The 20,812-nt window shown below is 45.6% G+C and overlaps 1 protein-coding gene and 1 pseudogene across 1 annotated transcript in view; both read right to left on the bottom strand.

Moving 5' to 3' along the window:
- CAPN8 (calpain 8) overlaps positions 1-20,812 on the bottom strand; it is a 73,472-nt gene that overhangs the window by 45,052 nt on the left and 7,608 nt on the right. The window contains exon 2 of the mRNA XM_003814894.5: positions 17,113-17,182. Coding sequence (XP_003814942.3) covers positions 17,113-17,182 — 70 coding nt within the window. The remainder of the gene's footprint in view (positions 1-17,112; positions 17,183-20,812) is intronic.
- LOC106634212 (small nuclear ribonucleoprotein E-like) lies at positions 6,881-7,155 on the bottom strand (annotated as a pseudogene).

Raw genomic sequence — 20,812 nt, 5'->3', positions numbered from 1 at the left:
GAAGACACCAGCTTGACTGGGTCTCCAGTGCCCCCATCCTGCAGCCCTAGCACTATCTGTAGCCACACTCCACCTCTGCCCTTTCCCCCAGCCTAGCCCTGGAGCACAGATGCCTGCCAGCCCTGGTAACGCCTGGCTCCAGCTCTGCCATGACCTCTTAGCATCCTCAGTACTCCTGTTTGCTCCTGTCACCTGCTCCCCTGATTCCCATCACCATCCAGCAGCAGCACCTGGGCAGGCTGACCAGGTGGCACATGGGACTGGGGAGTGAATGAGTCAGCCAGGTTCCTACTCCTGAGCATCCTAGCAGGATCCTCTGTTTAAGTTCCCGTCCTCTTAGAATCACTTAGTAAATCTCCCCCATCTTGCACCAGCCTCCAACCCTCCTGGAGTTCCTCTCCCTTCCGGCTTAAGGGGTAGCTCCTGTATGCCATCATCACTCACCAGCACTTGCCAAGCATCACCATGTGCGGGGCCATCTGCAGGACACTGGGACAAGAGAGACCTAAAGAACACCATCTCTGCCCTTGAGAAGGCTACAAACTTAGTAGAGTAGAAATAGCACAGGTTTTGAACTCAGAAATCCTGTGTTCAAAGCCCTGGACCCTTACTTGCCTGCTGAGTGACTGGCAGCAATCACTTGACTCCTAGGATTCTCAGTTTTCTAATCTGTAAAATGAGTTTGGACCTCACAGTTTATTGTGCAAGATCATCTGATACTGAGCAAAAAGGATTTACTTGTAACAAGCGAAATGTTTAGGGATATCTGTATATATCTCCAGTTGGCCTTCTGTATCCATGGGTACCATATCCATGGGTTCAACCAACTGCAGGTTGAAAATATTTGAAAAAAATGGATGGCTTTGTCTGTACTGAACATGTACAGACTTTTTTCTTATCATGATTCCCTGAATGATACCATATAACAACTATTTACATAACATTTACACTGTATTAAGTATTATAAGTAATCCAGAGGTGATTTAAAGTATATGGGAGGATATGCATGGGCTATCTGCAAATACTACATCATTCATATCAGGGACTTGAGCATCTGTGGATTTTGATATTCCTGGGGATCCTGGAACCAGTACCTCACAGATACCGAGGGAAGACTGTATGGGGTGTGTGTGTGTGTGTGTGTGTGGTCTCCAGTTGGCTAGAGAGGACATCAGGATATAAAAGATATCAAAGATCCACATGACTGTATATGTAACAGCAGGTATGATATTTTTAGAGTGCCTCTGGAGTATCTTGATTAATGTTCCCCTGTGGGTAAGCCAGCTTCTCTCTCCCCGCCTGAGTATAATCTCTCCCAATAAGCAACTGCTTCTTTGCTGATAAGGAACAATTCCCTGGCCTTTCCATATTCAGGACAAAAGAGGACCTTCAGTGCCTCCGGGAATCGTAGGCAGGGGCTTCTGCTGACACCCCAGGCTCTGTGGTCCCTACTCTCCCTCAAACAAACAACATAGAACCAAAGGAAATAATGTCAGGCAGAAGCCCACACACACAGTTAGAACATGAGTCCCTATGCTGGGGCCCTGCTCTGTCCTAATCCATTCACCCTGTTACCACCTGCCTTCGCTGAGTCAGATTTAAAGCACTCGTTCTCTGCACCTTCTTTGAACCTACAAATGTACCTCAGCCTAATGGATCTTGCACATCTGGAAGTTGCCCACAATAAATCCTGCTAATGTAGAATTAAAGTAGGTTAATCTGGCCAGGTGAGGTGGCTCACTCCTGTAATCCCAACACTTTGGGAGGCCAAGGTGGGTGGATCACCTGAGGTCAGGAGTTTGAGACCAGCCTGGCCAACATGGTGGAACCCTGTCTCTATTAAAACTACAAAAATTAGCTGGACGTGGTGGCCCACACCTGTAATCTCAGCTACTCGGGAGGCTGAGGCAGGAGAATTGCTTGAACCTGGGAGGCAGAGGTTGCAGTGAGCCGAGATAGTGCCCCTGCACTCCAACCTGGTTCACAGAGCAAGATTCCATCTCAAAAAATAAAAAAATAAAATAAAATAAAGTAGATTAACAAGATGGCTTTTGGACAGGGTAAGTTCCTAGAAAATGCAGATGAGAAAAAAATGTACTATAGGCTCAGCCCTTCACCCTCCAAGAGTTGAAATCACATAAGCCACACCCTCATCAGTGTATTGCACAAGGAGAGTGCCTTCTGTTACAATCATTTTAATTGGGAAGCCATCAGGCTGGGGAAGCTACACCACTGTAAGTTTTTACCTAAGCAAGCCAAAGCCCAATGCAAACAGTAAAATGAAACTTTACTGTAAAGTAGAGACTTTACAGATCAGAAACCACAAACTAACCTCTAAAACCAGTCTTTCCACTGTAATCAATCAAATGTGTTGTATTTGTCTTACTTCCATATTCAGCCTCTAAAAGCCCACGCTGCTGCAGTGGAGCTCTCTGAACCTCTTCTGGTTTTGAGGGCTGCCCAAATCATGAATCCTTCTTTGCTCAAATAAACTTTGTCACATTTATTTTGTCTAAAGTTTTTCCTTTAACATTTCCTGTATTTGAATCTGCCTGTGCTTTGCACAAGACAAAGTGGCTATTTAATGCCCATTTGCCAGACAAGTAAAGCTGAGGCCCTGAGTTCAAGTGACCCCCCCAAGGCCAGGCAGTGTCAGAGCCAGGACTAGTTCTAGCAAGATGATGAGTTTTCTGCCTTCCTAAATCTTGCAGTGCCATGTGGAAGCTGAAGTAAATACATTCACATCATTTGAAATACATGCCTTAGATCTCTGTACAAAGGTAGCAAGAAATTTCAGGAAGAGTCCCTCCTCCTGTCAACCTACACATAGCTTCTCATCAGCCCCTTTTCATCCTCACTTTCCAATTGCCACAAACCACCCTCTCTCCCCACCCCTTGCTAGCATTTTGTTCACCCTCTGACCTACCTCATAAGATAGCATCTCCTTACATTGCAATAACATAAAACAGCCTGACTTCTTAGAGTTCTTATAAAGATAAAAATGAGATAAGATACGCAAGGTGCCTAGCTTAGTGCCTGCCACACAGAAAGCCCTCAATAAACCTCCTTATTATTCACTGTTATCCCCCAACATACAATTAACCCAAACACCAGGGAACACAAACAAGTGAATCAACAAATGTTTATTGAGCGTCTACTGCCTATAGGAAAACAAAAACTGAAATGATACCAGGAAGTTGCTGGTGTCCTTCCCTATCCACCCCTCTGTTTGGTATAGGACTCAGGACTGCTATCTCACTCCCACCACCTGCCTTTCTTGTCCAGGTTTCCCATCTCAGGCATCAGAACCACTAGTTTGTCAGTTGCTGAAGCCCAGAAGCCATTCTGATTCCTTTTCCTCACTCCATTCATATCGAATTGCTTCCCAAGTGCTTTTGATTTTATTCCTAAATAACTCTCAAATCCCATCCTCCCCCCTAACATTGCTTCCATTGCCTCCACTCCCAGTAAGACTATAAAGTACCCTCTTTCTCCAAATAGTCATCATCCAGGAGCAGTAATTAGGAGGTTGCAAAAAGAAGCAAAATTGTCATAATGTGAAAATATTCATGAGTTTTCACCCAACCATCCCTCCCCACCTAACACTAGAAACACTAAAACTACCAACCATGCCAACCTCACATGTAGATACAATGCAAGGTGGTTGCAAAGTAACACTGAACATTTTGCTCAATTTGCTGGATTTCATGAAGTTGATGAAAGTAATACTGGAGATCTGCTTCAGTACCACTGACCAAGAAGTTGGCAGAGCTAAAGCATTTGCAGCTGAGGAAGGAAAACTGCTGAGGTTCAAGGCAGGACTGGTCCTTGAAAAGGGAATGGTTTGAGCGTCAAAGTATTGAAGGAGGGCCTTGGAGAAACTAATGAACTCTTTGAAAGTTTTCATGATTCTTCCTCAAAACTCAAGCAGGAAGCAAAAAGTGTTGCATCCTGCTGTCTTGTCATCTTTTCAGCATGAGTTCTCCCTCAAAAAGTCAACAACTGATTCATTCCTTGTTCAAAGAGCTAGCGCAAAACTGCAATTATTACATAAGCATCACGAAATACAAAGTCACATGAAAACTTTTTCATAATTTTTTATATTATCTTTCAAAGTAAGATACTAATCAAGCCTTTTTTTAAAAAAAACTGTTTACTAAGAAATGTGGACCTCCATTTTACTTTCAGTGGTCTCTTTCCAATACCAGTTATCTGCAAATAATGAGGGTTTCCTATCTTGCAATTGTCTCTTCCTGGTGTCTGCACTCTCCACACTGCAGCAAATCTGGCTATAAACAGCCCTGCTTTAAAATCTTACATGATTCCCCATTGCCCTTAGGAATAAAGTCCAGAATTCTTCACACAGTGCCAGAGCCCTGCGTGATCTGGCCACTGCCTCCCTCTCCACTCTCAGCCTTTGCACTAACTGTTCCATGTTTGCACCAGTCCTACCACTACTTTGCAAGTCCCCACCCCAGTGCTATGCACTTCCTAGCCGAAGGACCTTTATTCATCTCCTTCCTGCAGCCTGGAACCCTCTTCCCCGCCTTCTTTCCCAGGAGAGGAAGGAGTGCCTATTTGTTCTCCGCTGTTTCCTGGCATGAAGAAGACATTTGATAAATATTTAAATGAGTAAATAGGCTATGAAAGTTCTTCCTGATTCTGACAAATGAGTATGTCAGATAAGCCACATGTTCCCTCACTCCTGTAAGCATCCACAACCAACAGTACTTCAGTCCACCACCATTCAACACCGTGGGCCCACCTCCTACTGTACTTGTAAATTAAGAACCTGGCACACCTTACTAGAACATCATCCTCCTTTTAGAGTGGATGATGGCAAGCCACCAGTGTTCTAGAAGCAAGACTATAGAGAACATCAATCCTGGGTATGACAGATACCCAGAAAACTCAAAAGGTCCCAGGTACTGTGTTCTCAGCAGACGGTGGGGTATTGGGGTCACCCAAGAAAGAAAGTCACTAAGAGTTTCAAAGATTAGCCCCAAGTCTGGTATTTTTCTGAAACAAAGAGTTTCGAAGATTAGCCCCAAGCACTGGTGTTTTTCTGAACAATGGTAACGTGACTCATTTATGGCAACTATAATTTTTATAGCCTCAAAATAACACTTTGGAGTCATGCTACATATAATAAGGCACACTAATCCACTTCTGCTGCCCCCCATAGGTTTCCCAGCACCTCCACTCCTGGTTCCCATGATGACCCAGAAGGGGCCTCTCAGACCTGATAGCAGCGTGGGGGCAGCTCCTCAGGGAGGGGCAGCTATCACACATCACTACATTTGGCCGAGGACTATTCTGGGCCAGGGGAGTCTTCGGCTTCCAGGAGCTACAGAGCACCCCAGAGAGTTAATGTACTTCAAAACAGAGGAAAGAACAGGAAAGGCTGGCGGGCCATCTTTGAATCAGAAGCCATTTTTGCCTTACCTTCTAAGTTTTCAGTGGAGAGGAAAAGGAAAAAGAAAAAGAAAAAAAAAGCAAGCAAACTCTTCACAGCTGAAGAAACTTGTTCAGATTATTTCAGAGTTCCTCCTAGTTGCTTCTGAAGCCCACCAGGCCAATTCTCATCCATCTCGTTTCTGTGATTGTGGAAGGAATAAGACTCAATGGCGTGAAACAGCTTCAGGACTTTCTGCCTCACCTCCAGCTTTAAATCAGACCTTTAATGCTACTTAGAGGGAAACATTTTTCTTAGTAAATTATAAAAGTGGAATTGATTGACCAGAGGGAGAAAAACCCACTGAGTAAATATATTTGAGGCTTATGTAAACACATCTCAGAGCGTGTTTCAAGGGAAAGCGGCTTGCTTACTGAGTTTAATTATAATGCTCTTTGGTTTCAAAAATAAGACAAAAATGCTAGAAGCCAGGTGTAATGGGGAAAGAAATGAAAAGATGAGCACTGAGATGCAATTGTTAGCTCCAGCCATGGCTGAAATACACGGGGTGAGATACAAAAATGGCACATCACCGTTATTGCTAGGGACAGCCCTGACACACTGTCAAGTGTCCCCTCCGAAAATGATCCTAAATGGCCCGGCAGTTCCAACTCCGGGCTAGGTATCCTGAGGTTTCCAAATATACATAGACCTTTAAAGTGCATCAGATATTAAACAGAGGATAATGGCATCTCCTAGCAAGATGAGGGTGGTCTTCCAGGCTCAAATATACTGACGTGAGGTGAACTGAACTCAAATGTTAAAATGCCAAGGAACCCAGTGGGGTGTTGTGAGCAGAAAACGAGGTACTTTGAGGCTGGGAAAATATCCTGAGTACAATGCCCAAGAGCAAAAATATGTGAAAAGAGATAGAAAGGAAGCAAAACTCTTAAAGGGAGTAGTAGAGGGGACACTGGCCAGGCTGGTGGGCAGGGTAACTACAGAAAAAGCCTTTCAATCAGAAGCCACTGACTGCACAGAAGCCTGGAGCACATCTACAGAAGCACAGAGTTTCTCCAAACAGTTTGTCCAAAGTGAGGACAGCTAGCAGTAGCTCAACGCACATCACAGGTGAAAGCCGACTGGAATGCAGAAAGTCCCCAGGGTCCAAACCATAATTCAGGCCCGGTGGGGGCTTGATGTAGACTGAAGACGGTAAACCCGTCCTAACCTGCTTGCAGATCTAGTCTGTCCAGCGCATACAGTACTGGCCAGCGTAGTGATTTCTAGATTTCTAGAAAATCTAGACTTCTGATTTCCTTTTTAAAAAAAAATTTTTAATACAAACAATCCCACAGTACTTATTGTCATCTTGTAATAACATAAGGGTAATCAAAACAATATGAATAAATGTTCATATTGGACAAAGGACACCTAAAAACAAACTATATCCTTCTCAACAATTTCTCACTTCATTGATCATTTCTAGTTGGAGACACTATGTACCCGAGTAATATTATCTCCTTTTAGCATGATCCAACCCAGTTGTTTTAACTCTGTTTTAGAATAAATCTCTTCTGCATCAACTAACACAAGGTTCATACACTCATCAAAACCAATGATACAGCCTTCTATCCACATATTCTCTGCTTATAGAGCCATACCTGAATCTGGGATCTATTTTGTAAGAATCTGAAGATGAGGCTGATGGGCTCCATCATAGCCTTCTGCACTTTCTGGCTCTGACCACGGTACACCATGATGGAAATTCCTAGATTTCTGATTTCTTATAAAAACTGCAAAATCTGGCCAAAATTTCTCTCTCTACTTATTCTACAAATATTTACTGAGCATTCATTCTGTGCCAAGTATTCCAGGCCCTAAGGATACAACAGTGGGGAAAAAGAAAATCTTTGATGTTATGGCGTATACATGCTAGTGAGAAAGACAAACAATAAATAAACACATCTGACAGGTGGTGGTAAATCCTGTAAAGAAACAAGGGCAGGGTGAGGGGAGTGAGAGTTTCTAGGGGAGCGCTAGGAAATGCAAGGCAGTCTGGGAAGGTCTCCTGGCTCCTGCATGGCAACGTCCAGCTCAAGCTAGGTGATGGCTTCCTCTTCACACAGGGCAGGCTCTCTGGTTTGCCACAGTCCCCGCTACTCTCTCTTGTTACCTCCTCCTGGCCTACTTTGCTCATTTATGTGGCCTCTGTAGGCATCAGAGTTGTGGCCCCCAGAGTTAATCCTTCCCTAGATCCCTCTGTATTAGTCAGGGTTCTCTAGAGGGACAGGACTAATAGGATAGATGTATATGTGAAAGGGAGTTTATTAAGGAGTATTGACTCACACCGTCACAAGGTGAAATTCCACAATAAGCCGTCTGCAAGCTGAGGAGCAAGGAAGCCAGTCCGAGTCCCAAAACCCCAAAAGCAGGGAAGCCAACAGTGCAGTCTTCAGTCTGTGGCCGAAGGCCCGAGAGCCCCTGGCAAACCACTGGTGTAAGTCCAAGAGTCCAAAAGCTGAAGAACTTGGTGTCTGATGTTCAAGGGCAGGAAGCATCCAGCGCAGGACAAAGATGAAGGCCGGAAGACTCAGCAAGTCTAGTCCTTCCATATTCCTCAGCCTGCTTTTATCCTGGCCACGCTGGCAGCTGATTAGATGCTGCCCACCCAGATTGAGGGTGGGTCTGCCTCTCCCAGCCCACTGACTCAAATGTTAATCTCCTTTGGCAACACCCACACAGACATACCCAGGAACAGTACTTTGTATCCTTCAATCCGATCAAGTTGACACTCAATATTAACCATCACGCCCTCCAACTCTGGATACCCAGGATCCAGCAGAGAAAGGAGACACTGCTCCCAAGCAGACACGCAAAACAAGTCAGAGCAAATGGGATTTGAGGAAATACGAGCCTAAGCCAAGTCTGAAGGGGGTGGGGGGACAACTCCAGGCACTTCCCTGTTAAATGATGGAGAAACAGTTTTTGAGTCCTGAACACGTGTACAGAAGGGGCTCCAGATGCAACTGGGGAAGGATCCCCAGATCTCTCTCCCACTATAGGGCACAAGGCTGGGGGTCCCAGGTGGCAGAGCATCAGGGACCAAGGTTGAGCAAGAATGCAGACCAAAGTAGCCAGGTACTGGGTCATGAAGCCTGGGAACACATCCCAGGGCTGCTCAGCTACCCTATGGGACCCCTGAGGGAGGCACAAAGAGGCCTCCTGGAGCAGAAGGGAGAGGGTAAACCAAAGTGCAAAGTAAAGGGAGAGGGTAAACCAAAGCACTCCACTTTCAAGGAGCAGGTTTGGGGCAAGGTATGGAGTGGCCTCATTCCATTCCCTAAGCCAGCAAGAAATGCCACCTGTAACTTTATGAGGTGACTGTGGGGGTACAGGGAGCACTGTGGGGAAAATAGACTGCACTCTGTACAGGGAAGATCCAATCCACTTCTGCCAGCTGGTGAGGGATTGCCCAGCTGGAAGTCAGCAAGAACAGCTGAGACAACAAGAGGGAGGTGACACAGCAACCACAGGGCCAAGAGAAAGCACTAGAGAGAGAACAGTGTCTGCAAAGGACTTGTTAGATGGGACTTGTTTCCATTCCTCAGGTTCATGGCCTCTTAGAAGAAGGGCGTCACCTGTCCTTTCTCCCATGAGCAGGTGGTGTGGACTTGCTTCCAGAAGGACCAGCCTTTTCTGGGAGCATCCTGCTCTATTCCTTGGATGGCGGGAGCCAAACTACTGAAGAACTGAGGATGTACGTCTCCCAGCCAGTCCCAGATGCTGCTGCCAGGGCTTCAGTAAATGCCCAGAGCTGCCCTGAATGTGACAGAGGCCTTAACACAGCCTGTAACCTCACCCTTCCTGCTTCTGCGCCAGCCTGCCTCCACCTTTTTCTCTTCAACCACATCCCCAAGAGAGCACGCATAGGCTCCCTTGAGCCTTGGGGACTGGGACATTGCATTACTGATGCTTGATCAAATGCATTGTCTTCAGATCTCTTTTAGTTATGCCCTTTAAGAACCATCCACATGTGCTGGAACTAATGGCTGAGGCGGGACAGCAGGGTACCCCTCGTAAGTCAGAGAGAGCTGAAGAAGCCCAAGACTCATGGCCAGTCTGTGATAGAGAAATTGTCTTTAGGCCCTGGGATGATGTCTGCAAAACTGAAGCCACAGGCAGAGAGCGGAGCTGGTAGGTGTGAAGTCAAGTCCTAACACTGGGGTCTGTGAAAGGTGTTGAAATAATTATCCCCTAGAATGCACAACAGATTCATTTTAACAAGCAACACTCTGAGTAGGAATCAGCAACACTCTAGGACTTGATCTTCAGACCCAAACCTCAGGCAGCTCAGCCAAGCTGGAGATCAGAGAGCACCCCCTGGCCTGGGACCACCTGCCACCTCTCATAAGGTTCAGGGGGTGTCTTCCTGGGGACTCAGGCTCACTGGCAATTTTGCACTTTTCTTACAAAGTGAGGAATAGTCAGGTCACCTCTGAGTAGGTGACACTGGAGAACACTGACAAAATTCTCTTCTGGCAAAAAGAAGTCTCCCCTGGTGGAAGGAGTCCAGCATTCCTGTAAGGCAGGATTCTTAACCTTTCCTGTGCATTGTGAAAGAAAACTAGAATCTTGGGACCCCAAACTCATTATGCTAAAGGAAAAGTTAAGCTTGGGAATTGAGTTGCCCAAAAACTACCTTTCTTTTGTTCCCAGATAGTTGTAATTTCACAGGCTTGCTTTATCCTATGTAAAATGCAGATTTACTAAGCACAAGAAAAGTGCATAAATGATTTTTCCTCTACCCACTTCTTTTCACATGTAAAATGTAGATTCACTGAGCACTGATCAGAGCCTCACAGGAATGTAACCACTTGCCTTATTGCTTACCCTCTCCTTTCTTTCTTCCCTCCTGCTTGCTCTTCCTCTTTAAATATTGAAGTTCCTAAAACCCTCTTTGGAAAAAGAACAGGTCACAGATTCCACTGTGACTTGTGTTTCTTTTTCCCAGATGTGTCCTCAACCTTAGCAAAATAAAACCTCGAATTGATCGACACCTGCTGCAGTCATATTTTTGGTTTACAGGAAGGACCCCTTTGGCAAATGCTTCAGACAAAAAATAGGGCCATAAAAAAACAATTATACTGAAAGTTATCAAAATATGTTTTTTAAAAATTATAATAATGCTGTGCTTTTCTATTAATGTCATGAACAAAAGATTTGGAGAGGGGCCTGATAGACAACATAATTATGAAATGGCAGTGAGCAGACGTGGGGTTTTGGATATTTGCAGCAACTGTCATGTGATATGAAAATCACCCCTGATTTCCATGACTGTACTTCATCTCCTGCAGTCATACAGAAAGGAGCTAAGTTAGTGAGGGTTCATGGAACTCTCCACGCAAAGCAGAATTCTTTCGTGCTCCTGAAATAATGCGCAATATGCAAATCCTCCTGTAATCCACGGCCTCAAACTCTCATTAAAGTGGAAGGGGTTGTCCTGGGGACCCTTTGTTCAGAGTAGAAAGGAGAGTGGTGTTAGTGGAACAAAACCAGAGGGCGATGAGCACCAGGACCCAAGATTGAGGGAAACGATGCCCCGATGCGCCGCGGAGTAGAGGAGCCACCACGGGTAGCAAAGTGAACTTCCCCCGAATCACGGTTAAGCCCCCTGGGCCACATGGCGTTGTCATCTGCAGTTTTTCCCACCTCGGAGGCCTGACCCTGTGCTCTCCATAATCAATGAGTAGATTTGGCCCTTTATGTTCCCTGAGGCTTCCCTGACTGCTCATTAAAAGTGTCTGCTCAGTCCTAGTGAATTGATTTACTTTGCCACAGTCCTCGAAGGATGCTACAGATCAAAAGGTGTCCAGGAAAGTGATCTTAAAGATGCTGACACTACTCCCAGTTACTGACTAGCAGTGTGCATGCCAGGCCCCTGTTCCAGGAGCCCAGGCCTCGCTCCATGGGGGAGCGTGGACTCACAGAGGAAAATCAATGTGCAGGATGCAGAAGAGAAGGCAACTGGATTTAGGTTGTTGCTGTTGGTTCCTTGTTTGCCTTTAGAGACATATGAAAAGGTCCAGTTATTCTCTTTACAAAACAGAAATACAGAATACAAAACTCAATAAATGCAACAAAAATGAAAAAGACATCCATTTCATAGAGGTGAAGAGAAAAATCAGGTCAATAGAGAAAAGGGGGTTAGAAGAGAAAAGCACACACAGGCACAAACACACGGAGTAAAAGACAGAGTGAAAAATAGATGGGGAAGGCAGGAGACAGAGAAAAAAACCCCAGCACTTATCAAACCCTTAAGGCAAAGCTCATCTCACTCATGAATCCTGCTCCCAATGGAAAATAAGCCACCCACTAGATTCAAAGTTTGGATAAACCTAGTAGCATGTGTTATTCAAAAAGCACTCTAATTTCTTTCTACATTCTGGAAGTCTCTGGTCCTCATTTAGGAAAGAAGAAAGTATCTTGCTCCCCATTCCTGAAAGCAGCAAGCATCAAATTTCATTTTTCAGAGACCAAGGTTTACTTTTATACAGTAGCATCACTCATGTGGCCTCTGGGACTATTTACACATAGAGACGATTCAAGTCCTGTTGCATTTTCACAACCATAGGCACAAATGATACCACACCTTAGTGTTTCCTGCCTGTGGATGCACTCAGGTAAGAACTGGATGGAGCTTGCATGGCAGGTAGAGTTAGCAGTTACTGCTGAGCCTGTGAGAAACAGGCTTACTCTGAGAGTCCTGCTGGGGTCCCCAGGATGCAGTGAGCACTGTGTTCCTTTTTCCACAGCCACCAGCAGGGGCTGGGGACAGTCTCCTTCATGACCTGCTCCCAGGACATCCTTCCACTGTCAAGGATCAGTCAGCACCTCCAACCCCCTTAATGTACCCACCCAGCAGTGTCAGCAAGCTGGGGACAGACATGCAGACAAGCTGGTTTGCATGAAATTCTGAAATCTTTTGAAAATAGAGACACATAGGCAACCTCAGGATGGAATTTTTATTCTAAATGCCTGATCCATCTTAATTGCCAAAAGTGATACTGGTAAAGGAAAATGAAAAATGCAAAAAGGCTTGGATTTAGGCTATCTGTGTTTTCAAATGATTTAATAATGATGATAGGCAGGGATTTACACCAACAGATCAAAAGTGCAACAAACATTTATGGAGCCCTGCTAGATACCAGGCACCGTGGATATATTGATGTGTAAGGCAGTCTCATGGAGCACACAGTCAGGACTCCCAGAGTTATTACCATCCCCCTCCACCCACGGTAGCCCCCACTTCCTAGAGGACAAGGAACCAAGTGTCAACTCTCTATCCATCACAACCACCTGACCAGCTGGCTTTGATTATATCCCCACTTTACAGCTGTGAAAACTGAGGTGGAGAGGCCAGAGGTGCACCAAGAAGACTACCCGTGCATGCTGAATTAGGCACTGCTAGTGGTAGATCAAGAGAGAGAGAGGAGGGGCCCTTGGCAAAGGCATTTCTAGGAGCATTGCAGAGTGATAGATTTAGGAGAGGGGGAAAGATGCCAGGGTCATGGGGCTCAGAGGGCAGAGGTGGCCTTGGAGAGGGAGAGTGCAGGCTGGGCCAGACCTGGGATCCCCCTCCATTTACATGTTGGTGTGTACCTGCCTTATTCTTTCTGCCCAGAGCCATGGCCATGCCCCCTTCTTTTGGATAGTTCTCCCTGTGGTTTTAGAGGAGGTTTCCAGTCACAAGAGGCTCCCAGCAGCTAGAGTGGGGCCCTGACCCAGGCTGGGCCCACGGCTCTGGCTGCAGTAACTGGCTCAAGGAGTGGGAGAAGACCCAAACCATAACATCACAGTCCTTTTCTGGGATCTGTAAAACCAAAGCTGGTTTACAATTATACTGAGGGAAAGTCTGGAATCATTAGTGGTCCTGTTTCCTGCCAGATGGATCCTGTCTGCCATGGAAGAGAATGAAGCCAACCTGTAGATACCAACAGAGAAGAGAGATGGGCAGAGAGTGTGCCAGGAACATTTAGATCCCTGGAACCAGGCTCCGAGGCCAACAATGCCGTTCCCCTTCCATGATCTAGTTGAATGAGCCAATAAATTATCCTTTTCCTTAAGCTATTAATAGTTGGGTTGGACTTTGAAAGCCAGTGACCAAAGGAGTTCTGGTTGATATATGGGTATGACTTACTATAAGGGGGTGCACAAAGCCAGAAATGGGTGCTATATTCATTGGACAAAGTCTATTTCAGTGGCCACAGAGACCTCAAGATGCTCTGAGACGTGCATAGGCCAAAATGCAAAGGAGAGAGACTGTGCTGGAACAAGCAGTGGAGGGACTGGCTGGGTCCCTGAAGTTTCCTGAGTGATGTGCACCCTTGAGCATCCACTGGAAAAAGCACACACAGACATGACCCACAGGGGACCACACATTATAACTTATTCCATCACCACATGGGGCGACCCTGAGACTCCTTCCACTCCAGTAGGACACTGAGTGTGGGTGGCCCTTGCTAGACCTGGTGAGAACAGGCTCCACTGAGAAGACGGAGCAAGGAAAGGCTGGGATTGCCAGGAACAGCAACTTTGAAGAACTCTCCTTCTCAGTGTGCCAGGAGGCCTGAGCGTTGTGGGAGGGCTTTCGTTTGAGGGCTGTTTCAACAAAGGATTTACTCGTTTAATTACTTAAATGGAGGTAAAATCATACTGTCCTCCTTCAGGGACTGAGCTGCCCAAAGAAAAGTCATATTCTAGAGGAAAAATTACTTGAAACAATTGGATCCTTGGCATTCAGCTTCCTCAATCTTTATTTTCCTAAAATATGTCTTCAAGAAAAGCCAGCTCCTGGGCTCTAAGTAAGCATAAGCTCTGATGGTAGCCAAGAGACTCATACATTTAGGATGAAAATCTGGCTTAGCAAGGACAGTAGGGAGGAAGGGACAACACACAGCCCACCCTGACAGAAGCAGCCAGACTTTGGACCTGCTGGCAAATAGCCTAACACACCCAATATGAAGTGCGAACAAGGAGATCCACTGCCATGTGTTTTATACGAGTGCAAGAGAAAATAACTCAAATGTCCATCCTTTGGAGGCAGGATAAATCCGACAGAGTGTAACACTTGGAATGGTTCACAGAGAACGACGTTCTTTATAGACTGTTATGGAAAGATCTCCCAAATACTTTATTAAGTGAAATAACACCAAATAATGGCAAGGTGCCAAACAGTGTTGCTAGTGTGCTGCCTTCAATACCAGAAGGGATATTTAGAATATGTACTTAGATTTGCTTGAATTTGCACAAAGAAACACGGAGGGAATTTTTCGCATGGCTGCAAGGCAGTGAGCAATGGAGTCAGTGGAGTCAACTGGAGACAGTGGGAAACAGACTTCACCGGGTGCCTTTCAGTTGCTTTAATTTTTATACTGTGTGTATTCAAAATAATGATGAAATAATCACACAGAACTCTATGAAAAAGACATCATTTTCATTATCCAAAGCAACTGTTTTAAAAAAATCCCAGCCTGGACGACATGGCAAAACCCTGTCTCTACAAAAAACTACAGAAAAATTAGCCGGGTGTGGTGGTGCATGCCTGCTGTCCCAGCTGCTCAGGAGGTTGAGGTGGGAGGATCACTTGAGCCCAGGAGAAGGAGGTTGCAGTGAGCCGATATCGGGCCACCGCACTCCAGCTTGGGAGACAGAGCCAGGCCCTGTCTCAAATATATATATATATAAAAACATCTTTTTTAGAAACCCTTAGAGCAGATGACACAGATGACAATCTGTGTTGTACTCTGAAAAGCCAACAGAACATTTAACAAACATTAATCCATATCAGGCCCCAATTCAACAAGTGCTGTGTGCTGCTCCCTTGTTCTTTGGGACTACACACGGTATGTCGAGTGGGGAATCTCTCCTCTTAATCTCTCACAATTCACCCACTGTTCAGGACCAGCCCTGACTCAGATCCCTCAGGCCACAGAGGCTGTTGCAACTCAGCCCCTGGCTCCCCACCCTGACGCTCTGGGTTATAGCCTTGGCGCTGTGAATCTCCTCTTCTACTGGCAAAGGCTCAGTCTGCACCTGGCTCCTTTCAGGAGATTGGACTCCCCAGCCCCTTTCCGCTCTGTTCATTAAAAACCACCACTGCAGCGGCTGGGCTCCCCGGGGCAGCCACCACAGAGGCTGCTGCGTTTGTTCTGATGTGAGCTGGATTCGGAGAGCTGATCGGGTTCATTTCCTGTGCTTCCAGCCTCCGTCTCCATTGGCAGCACGCACTCACCATGGTAACGCTCAGGCCGCTTTTTGGAAACCCTCACTTCTCCTTGCTTAAAACTATTCAAAGAAAAATCCATCCAAGCCCGTCAAGGAAAAGGTACTTATTAAATACGTTTCCCAAAGTTAAAACATCTCCAACAAGGAGCTGTCTGAGGCGCCTTCGAAGTTGTGTGTCCCTGAGACGCATGCATAATTAGGTTAAACATGGAGCTGGAAGTAAAAAGGCACCACACTTACCCAGAACAAGAAAAGGTCAGAACGCTACCCCTCTGTGAGCCCTCACACAAAAGCTCGGGAAATGGAGGCTGTGGTTTTCAGGCAACGGGGCACGCGCTTGGGTGCGGCACCCCGAATCGTTCCCGCTGCTTGATCGTCACGCTCTGTGAGCTCTTTCTAACGTACATTTGCTATATTCATTGAAGGAGAGAACATTGGAAGCGTTTAAAATAAAATGCCTTGTGATTTTCAAAATCATGAACATTTCCAGCAGGCTGAAGAGAAAGGGCTTTCTTGGTTGCAATAAGAAAGAATGAGAAAAAGAGAAAACCTCCTGAAAAAAAAGTGGCGGGGGGTGGTGATGGGGTCCATGTGATGCTGAGGTTTCTGTTTATTTTGCTGATTTTCAGTAAGCAGGATTTGTTTCTTTTTCACCTTCACTTCCGGTTCTGTATTTTGCAGCTGTCACTGGATGGTGGTTTGGAAGCCCCTCAAATTCAATTCAGAGCCATGTTGTCCATAAAATGTAAGGATTGTCCAATTCAACGCAGAAACTCCCATCTGTGAAGACTTGGTATCGGGAGGGCTTATGAGATCAATAAAGCTCATCTGCCACCAAGGAGAGCCTCAGTTTCTGACAATGGAGGCTAGAACTTACAAAACTAAATGAAATTATTTCTTAAACTCAACTGCCCCTAATTTAAAAGGAATATGATAAGTTCAGAAATGAAGGTTTTTGATTACAGGATCCCAGGCCTATGAAAGAATGTCTGGCTACAAAAATAAGATTCCTGTTTTCTTACTAATTATAAAAGCACTTATTATGACAGCCCATAATTACTTAGATATGGCCATTCCAAAGGACAAATTATGTCTACTTAAAGGTAACTACAACAAAAACACAGTATAGCACAGATATCTACTCTACGCCTGTAATCCTGGCTCCTTGCTCTAGCATTAAAGTGGTTAAATGAACTGGCAAAATTTCTCATTAGGGGGAGCCAAGAGGTAGTTCCAGCATTTGGACCTACAGTGAAGTTCCAGCATTTGGACTCACAGTGAAGAATGCAGTCTCAGAAACACAAACCCAGACGGACACATCAGGTACCTAATTCACTCGGTGAAGTCTCACATCTTCATCTGATGTTTACTCATGACACATACACACCCGCCCTCTCCCAAAACAAATAAGACTCTCCCCAGTTACTCACCTAGACCACCCTGACAAATGTCTGTGCGCGTGGCTCCACCAATGATAAACTGAGGGCTGGGACACAACTCCTGAAAGTAATTCGGAACAAAACACAAGTCACAAGGTGCTCAGTGATGGCGGCAGCCTGGGGAAAGGAACATCAGAGTCCCAGGTTGCAGAGCTGGAAGAAACCCAGGATTGTCTACTGCCCATCACATGGTTTTATTGCTGAGGACTCTGAAGCCCAGAGAGGGGATGAGCCCTGCTCACAGTCACACAGCCAGGGGTGAACAGAGCAGAAGCTGGAGTCCAGAGCCCCTGCCAAGACTAGTGTTTTCATTTTTTATTTATTTTTTATTTATTTTATTTTATTTTATTTTTTTGAGACAGCATCTCGCTTTGTTGCCCAGCCTGGAGTGCAGTGGCATGATCTCGGCTCACTGCAACCTCCGCCTCCTGGATTCAAGTGATTCTCCTGCCTCAGCCTACCACATAGCTGGGAGTACAGGTGCGTGCCACCACTCCCGGCTAATATTTTTTTGTGTGTATTTTTAGTAGGGATGGGGTTTCACCATGTTGGCCAGGCTGATGTTGAACTCCTGACCTCAAGTGATCCATCTGCCTTGGCCTCCCAAAGTGCTGGGATTACAGGCATGAGCCACAGCGCCCGGACAGGACTAGTGTTTTAATACTATATGTGTGGTGTGGGTGTGTGGGTGTGGAAAGTTGGTGAGGAGCAGGGAGGTAGGAGAAAGGCAAAGGCTGAGATAATATGGGATGAAAAATGATCTCACCTATTCAGACAACACCCCTATTTACATAAAGAGATTAGAAGAATATTTAGCAAAATGCTGTGCACCCTGTGGGCACTCGTTAAAGTCTTGACTAAATGATAATGACCCCATGTGCTGATGGACACACTGAAGTGTCAGAAGTACCATGTATCCTGAGATGAGAACTCATCTCTGATACATTCACACATCTGACCTGCACTTCCTCCACTCACCTACCTCAACTGGCATCTGCCTACAGCAATCTCATGGCCCTGGTGCCCTGTTGGGGCACAATGACACATGCTTTAGTCGTGCTTTCTTTGTTTACCCAGCAAGGATTTTTTGAGTGCCTGTTCTATATCCAGTACCCTTTGAACCATGGCAGGCAGGGGAAAGAGGGAAACATGGTGAAATGAAGAAAGAAAAGAAATAAACCACGTAGTTCTTGGCCTCAAGGTGCTTTTGCTGTATGTAGCAAACCAAGATTGACATTATGAAAAAGTCAGAGAAAAAAGGCTAGTGCATAATAATAGAATGTAGGCTATATCCACAAAGGGAGAAAAAACACAGAGAGAGAAAAATGAGAAGGTCCCAACAGGGATGATGGCTGCAAGACTTAGTGGGTGGGAGATGATGCCTGTCCATTAGAAAGGTAGGATGCAGGAGCAGTCTACGTACTGGTTCCTAAAGAAGAGATGGGTCTACTTGTTCACCAGGCAAACTGCTAGGGGAAAAGGGCAGGACCTCGAGGGACAAAACGGAAGTCAGCCTACATTTAATCAGAGGCATCCTGAGCTGCACTACATCAAAGACTGTCTGGCCACAGAGAGAGAGAATCATTTCGTTCTTACTTCATAGAGGTGAAGAAAGGGCAGATCAGAAAGGACCAGGAAGCAGGAGGGTGGGCTGAGGGCAGACACATGGGATCTGGATGAAGCTGGCAGTGGGGATTCTGGGATTCTGCTGTGTGAGGTGGAACCTTCCAGGTGGCAGCCCCATAGCCTCTATAAGGTGCTGGCTCCTGCTGAAATGGCAGAAACAGCTCCTCTGGGCTAATTTTTTTTTTTCCCAAGTATTAAAAAAAATTATGCTGGGTGCGGTGGCTCACGCCTGTAATCCCAGCACTTTGGGAGGCCGAGGTGGGTGGCTCACCTGAGGTCAGGAGTTCGAAACCATCCTAGCTAACATGGTGAAACCCCCTCTCTACTAAAAATACAAAAATTAGCTGAGCGTGGTGGTGCGCCCCTGTAATCCCAGCTACTCGGGAGGCTGAGGAAGGAGAACCCAGGAGGCGGAGGTTGCAGTAAGCCAAGATCACGCCATTGCACTCCAGCTTGGGCAACAAGGGCGAAACTCCATCTCAAAAACAACAACAACAACAACAATTTATTTACCTGTTTTTCATTGAAAAGCTAATACATGAACATGAGAAAAAAACCCAACAGTAAATAATGGTGTAAAACACAAAATCCCTTCCGCCTCAGAGTGTGCACTGGTAGCATTTCTTAAGTGTCCCTCCAGAAGCTGTCTTCTGATATGAAAGCATATTTATGTACATACACACGTTTTGGTTTTTTTTTGGTGTTTTTTTTTTTTTTTGAGACAGGGTCTCGCTCTTTGGCCCAAGCCAGAATGCAGTGGTGCGATCTCGGTTCACTGCAAGCTCTGCCTCCCAGGTTCACGCCCTTCTCCTGCCTCAGCCTCCCGAGTAGCTGGGACTACAGGCACCCACCACCACGCCCGGCTAATTTTTTGTATTTTTAGTAGAGACGGGGTTTCGCCTTGTTAACCAGGATGGTCTCCATCTCCTGACCTCGTGATCCGCCCTCCTTGGCCTCCCAAAGTGCTGGGATTACAGGCATGAGCCACCGCGCCCAGCCACATACACACATTTTTATCACATATGTCTTGTACGTATGTCTTAGGACATAGAGAGCTTTGTAACTTCATTAAAAGTACCATAAGTTATTTAGCTCGTTTATTTTCTTGCCATTTATTTATTTGTAAATAAAGGTTCTCTAGTGATGGACCTTTAGTTTTTTGTTTCTTCATTCGCTTTCAGTCTTTTGCAATCTCTGGCGGCAACTTAAAGAGAAAAGTGGCACCAGCCAATCTGGGTGTTCTAAAAGTGTGCAGCTGCAAATGTTCACCCCGGGTGCCCAAGAGCTCCCAGTCTCCAGGCAGTCATTTTTTGGCAAATAAAAGGCAGAGAGATCTGATAGAGTAATAAGTAAAAAGAAAGAGAAAAAAATTTTAATTTAAATGTTGTTTTTTAAAAAAAGAAGGAAAATGTTGTGTCGTCAAGAGGAAAGAAAAGACAGCACACTCAATAGGGGTTTGGAAGAATCTCTTTTCTTAAAAACTCTTTTAAAATAGGTTCTTGGCTGGGCATGGTGGCTCACACCTGTAATCCCAGCACTTTGAGAGGCCAAAGTGTGTGGATCACCTGAGGTCAGGAGTTCAAGACCAACCTGACCAACAGGGCAAAACCCTGTCTCTACTAAAAATACAAAAATTAGCCTGGCGTGGTGGTGAGTGCCTGTAGTCCCAGCTACTCAGGAGGCTGAAGCAAGAGAATCACTTGAACCCGGGAGCAGAGGTTGCAGTGAGCCAAAATTGCGCCACTGCACTTTAGCCTGGGCAACAGAGTGAGACTCTGTCTCAAAAAATAAATAAATAGATGAATAGATTCCTGTTCTTCATCCGCCATTCATCCATCGGTCTACTGAAATCTGACTTCTACATCCACAGCTTCATAAAACTCCTCTCACCCATGTCACCAATAATAACTAACTTCTCTTTGCATTTGGTACCGTTGGCTATTCCCTCCCTGAAATTGACTTCCATACCCTTACTCATGCTTGATTTTCTCCTTGCCTCTCTGAGCATTTCTCCTCAGTCTCCTTCATGCATTCTTCTACTGTGCTTACCCCTAAGTATCAAGGA

This window comes from Pan paniscus, chromosome 1 (assembly GCF_029289425.2).
Source record: "Pan paniscus chromosome 1, NHGRI_mPanPan1-v2.0_pri, whole genome shotgun sequence".
NCBI lineage: Eukaryota > Metazoa > Chordata > Mammalia > Primates > Hominidae > Pan > Pan paniscus.
Note: the sequence above shows the minus strand (reverse complement) of the source record. Positions and strands in the feature narration are given on the sequence as shown.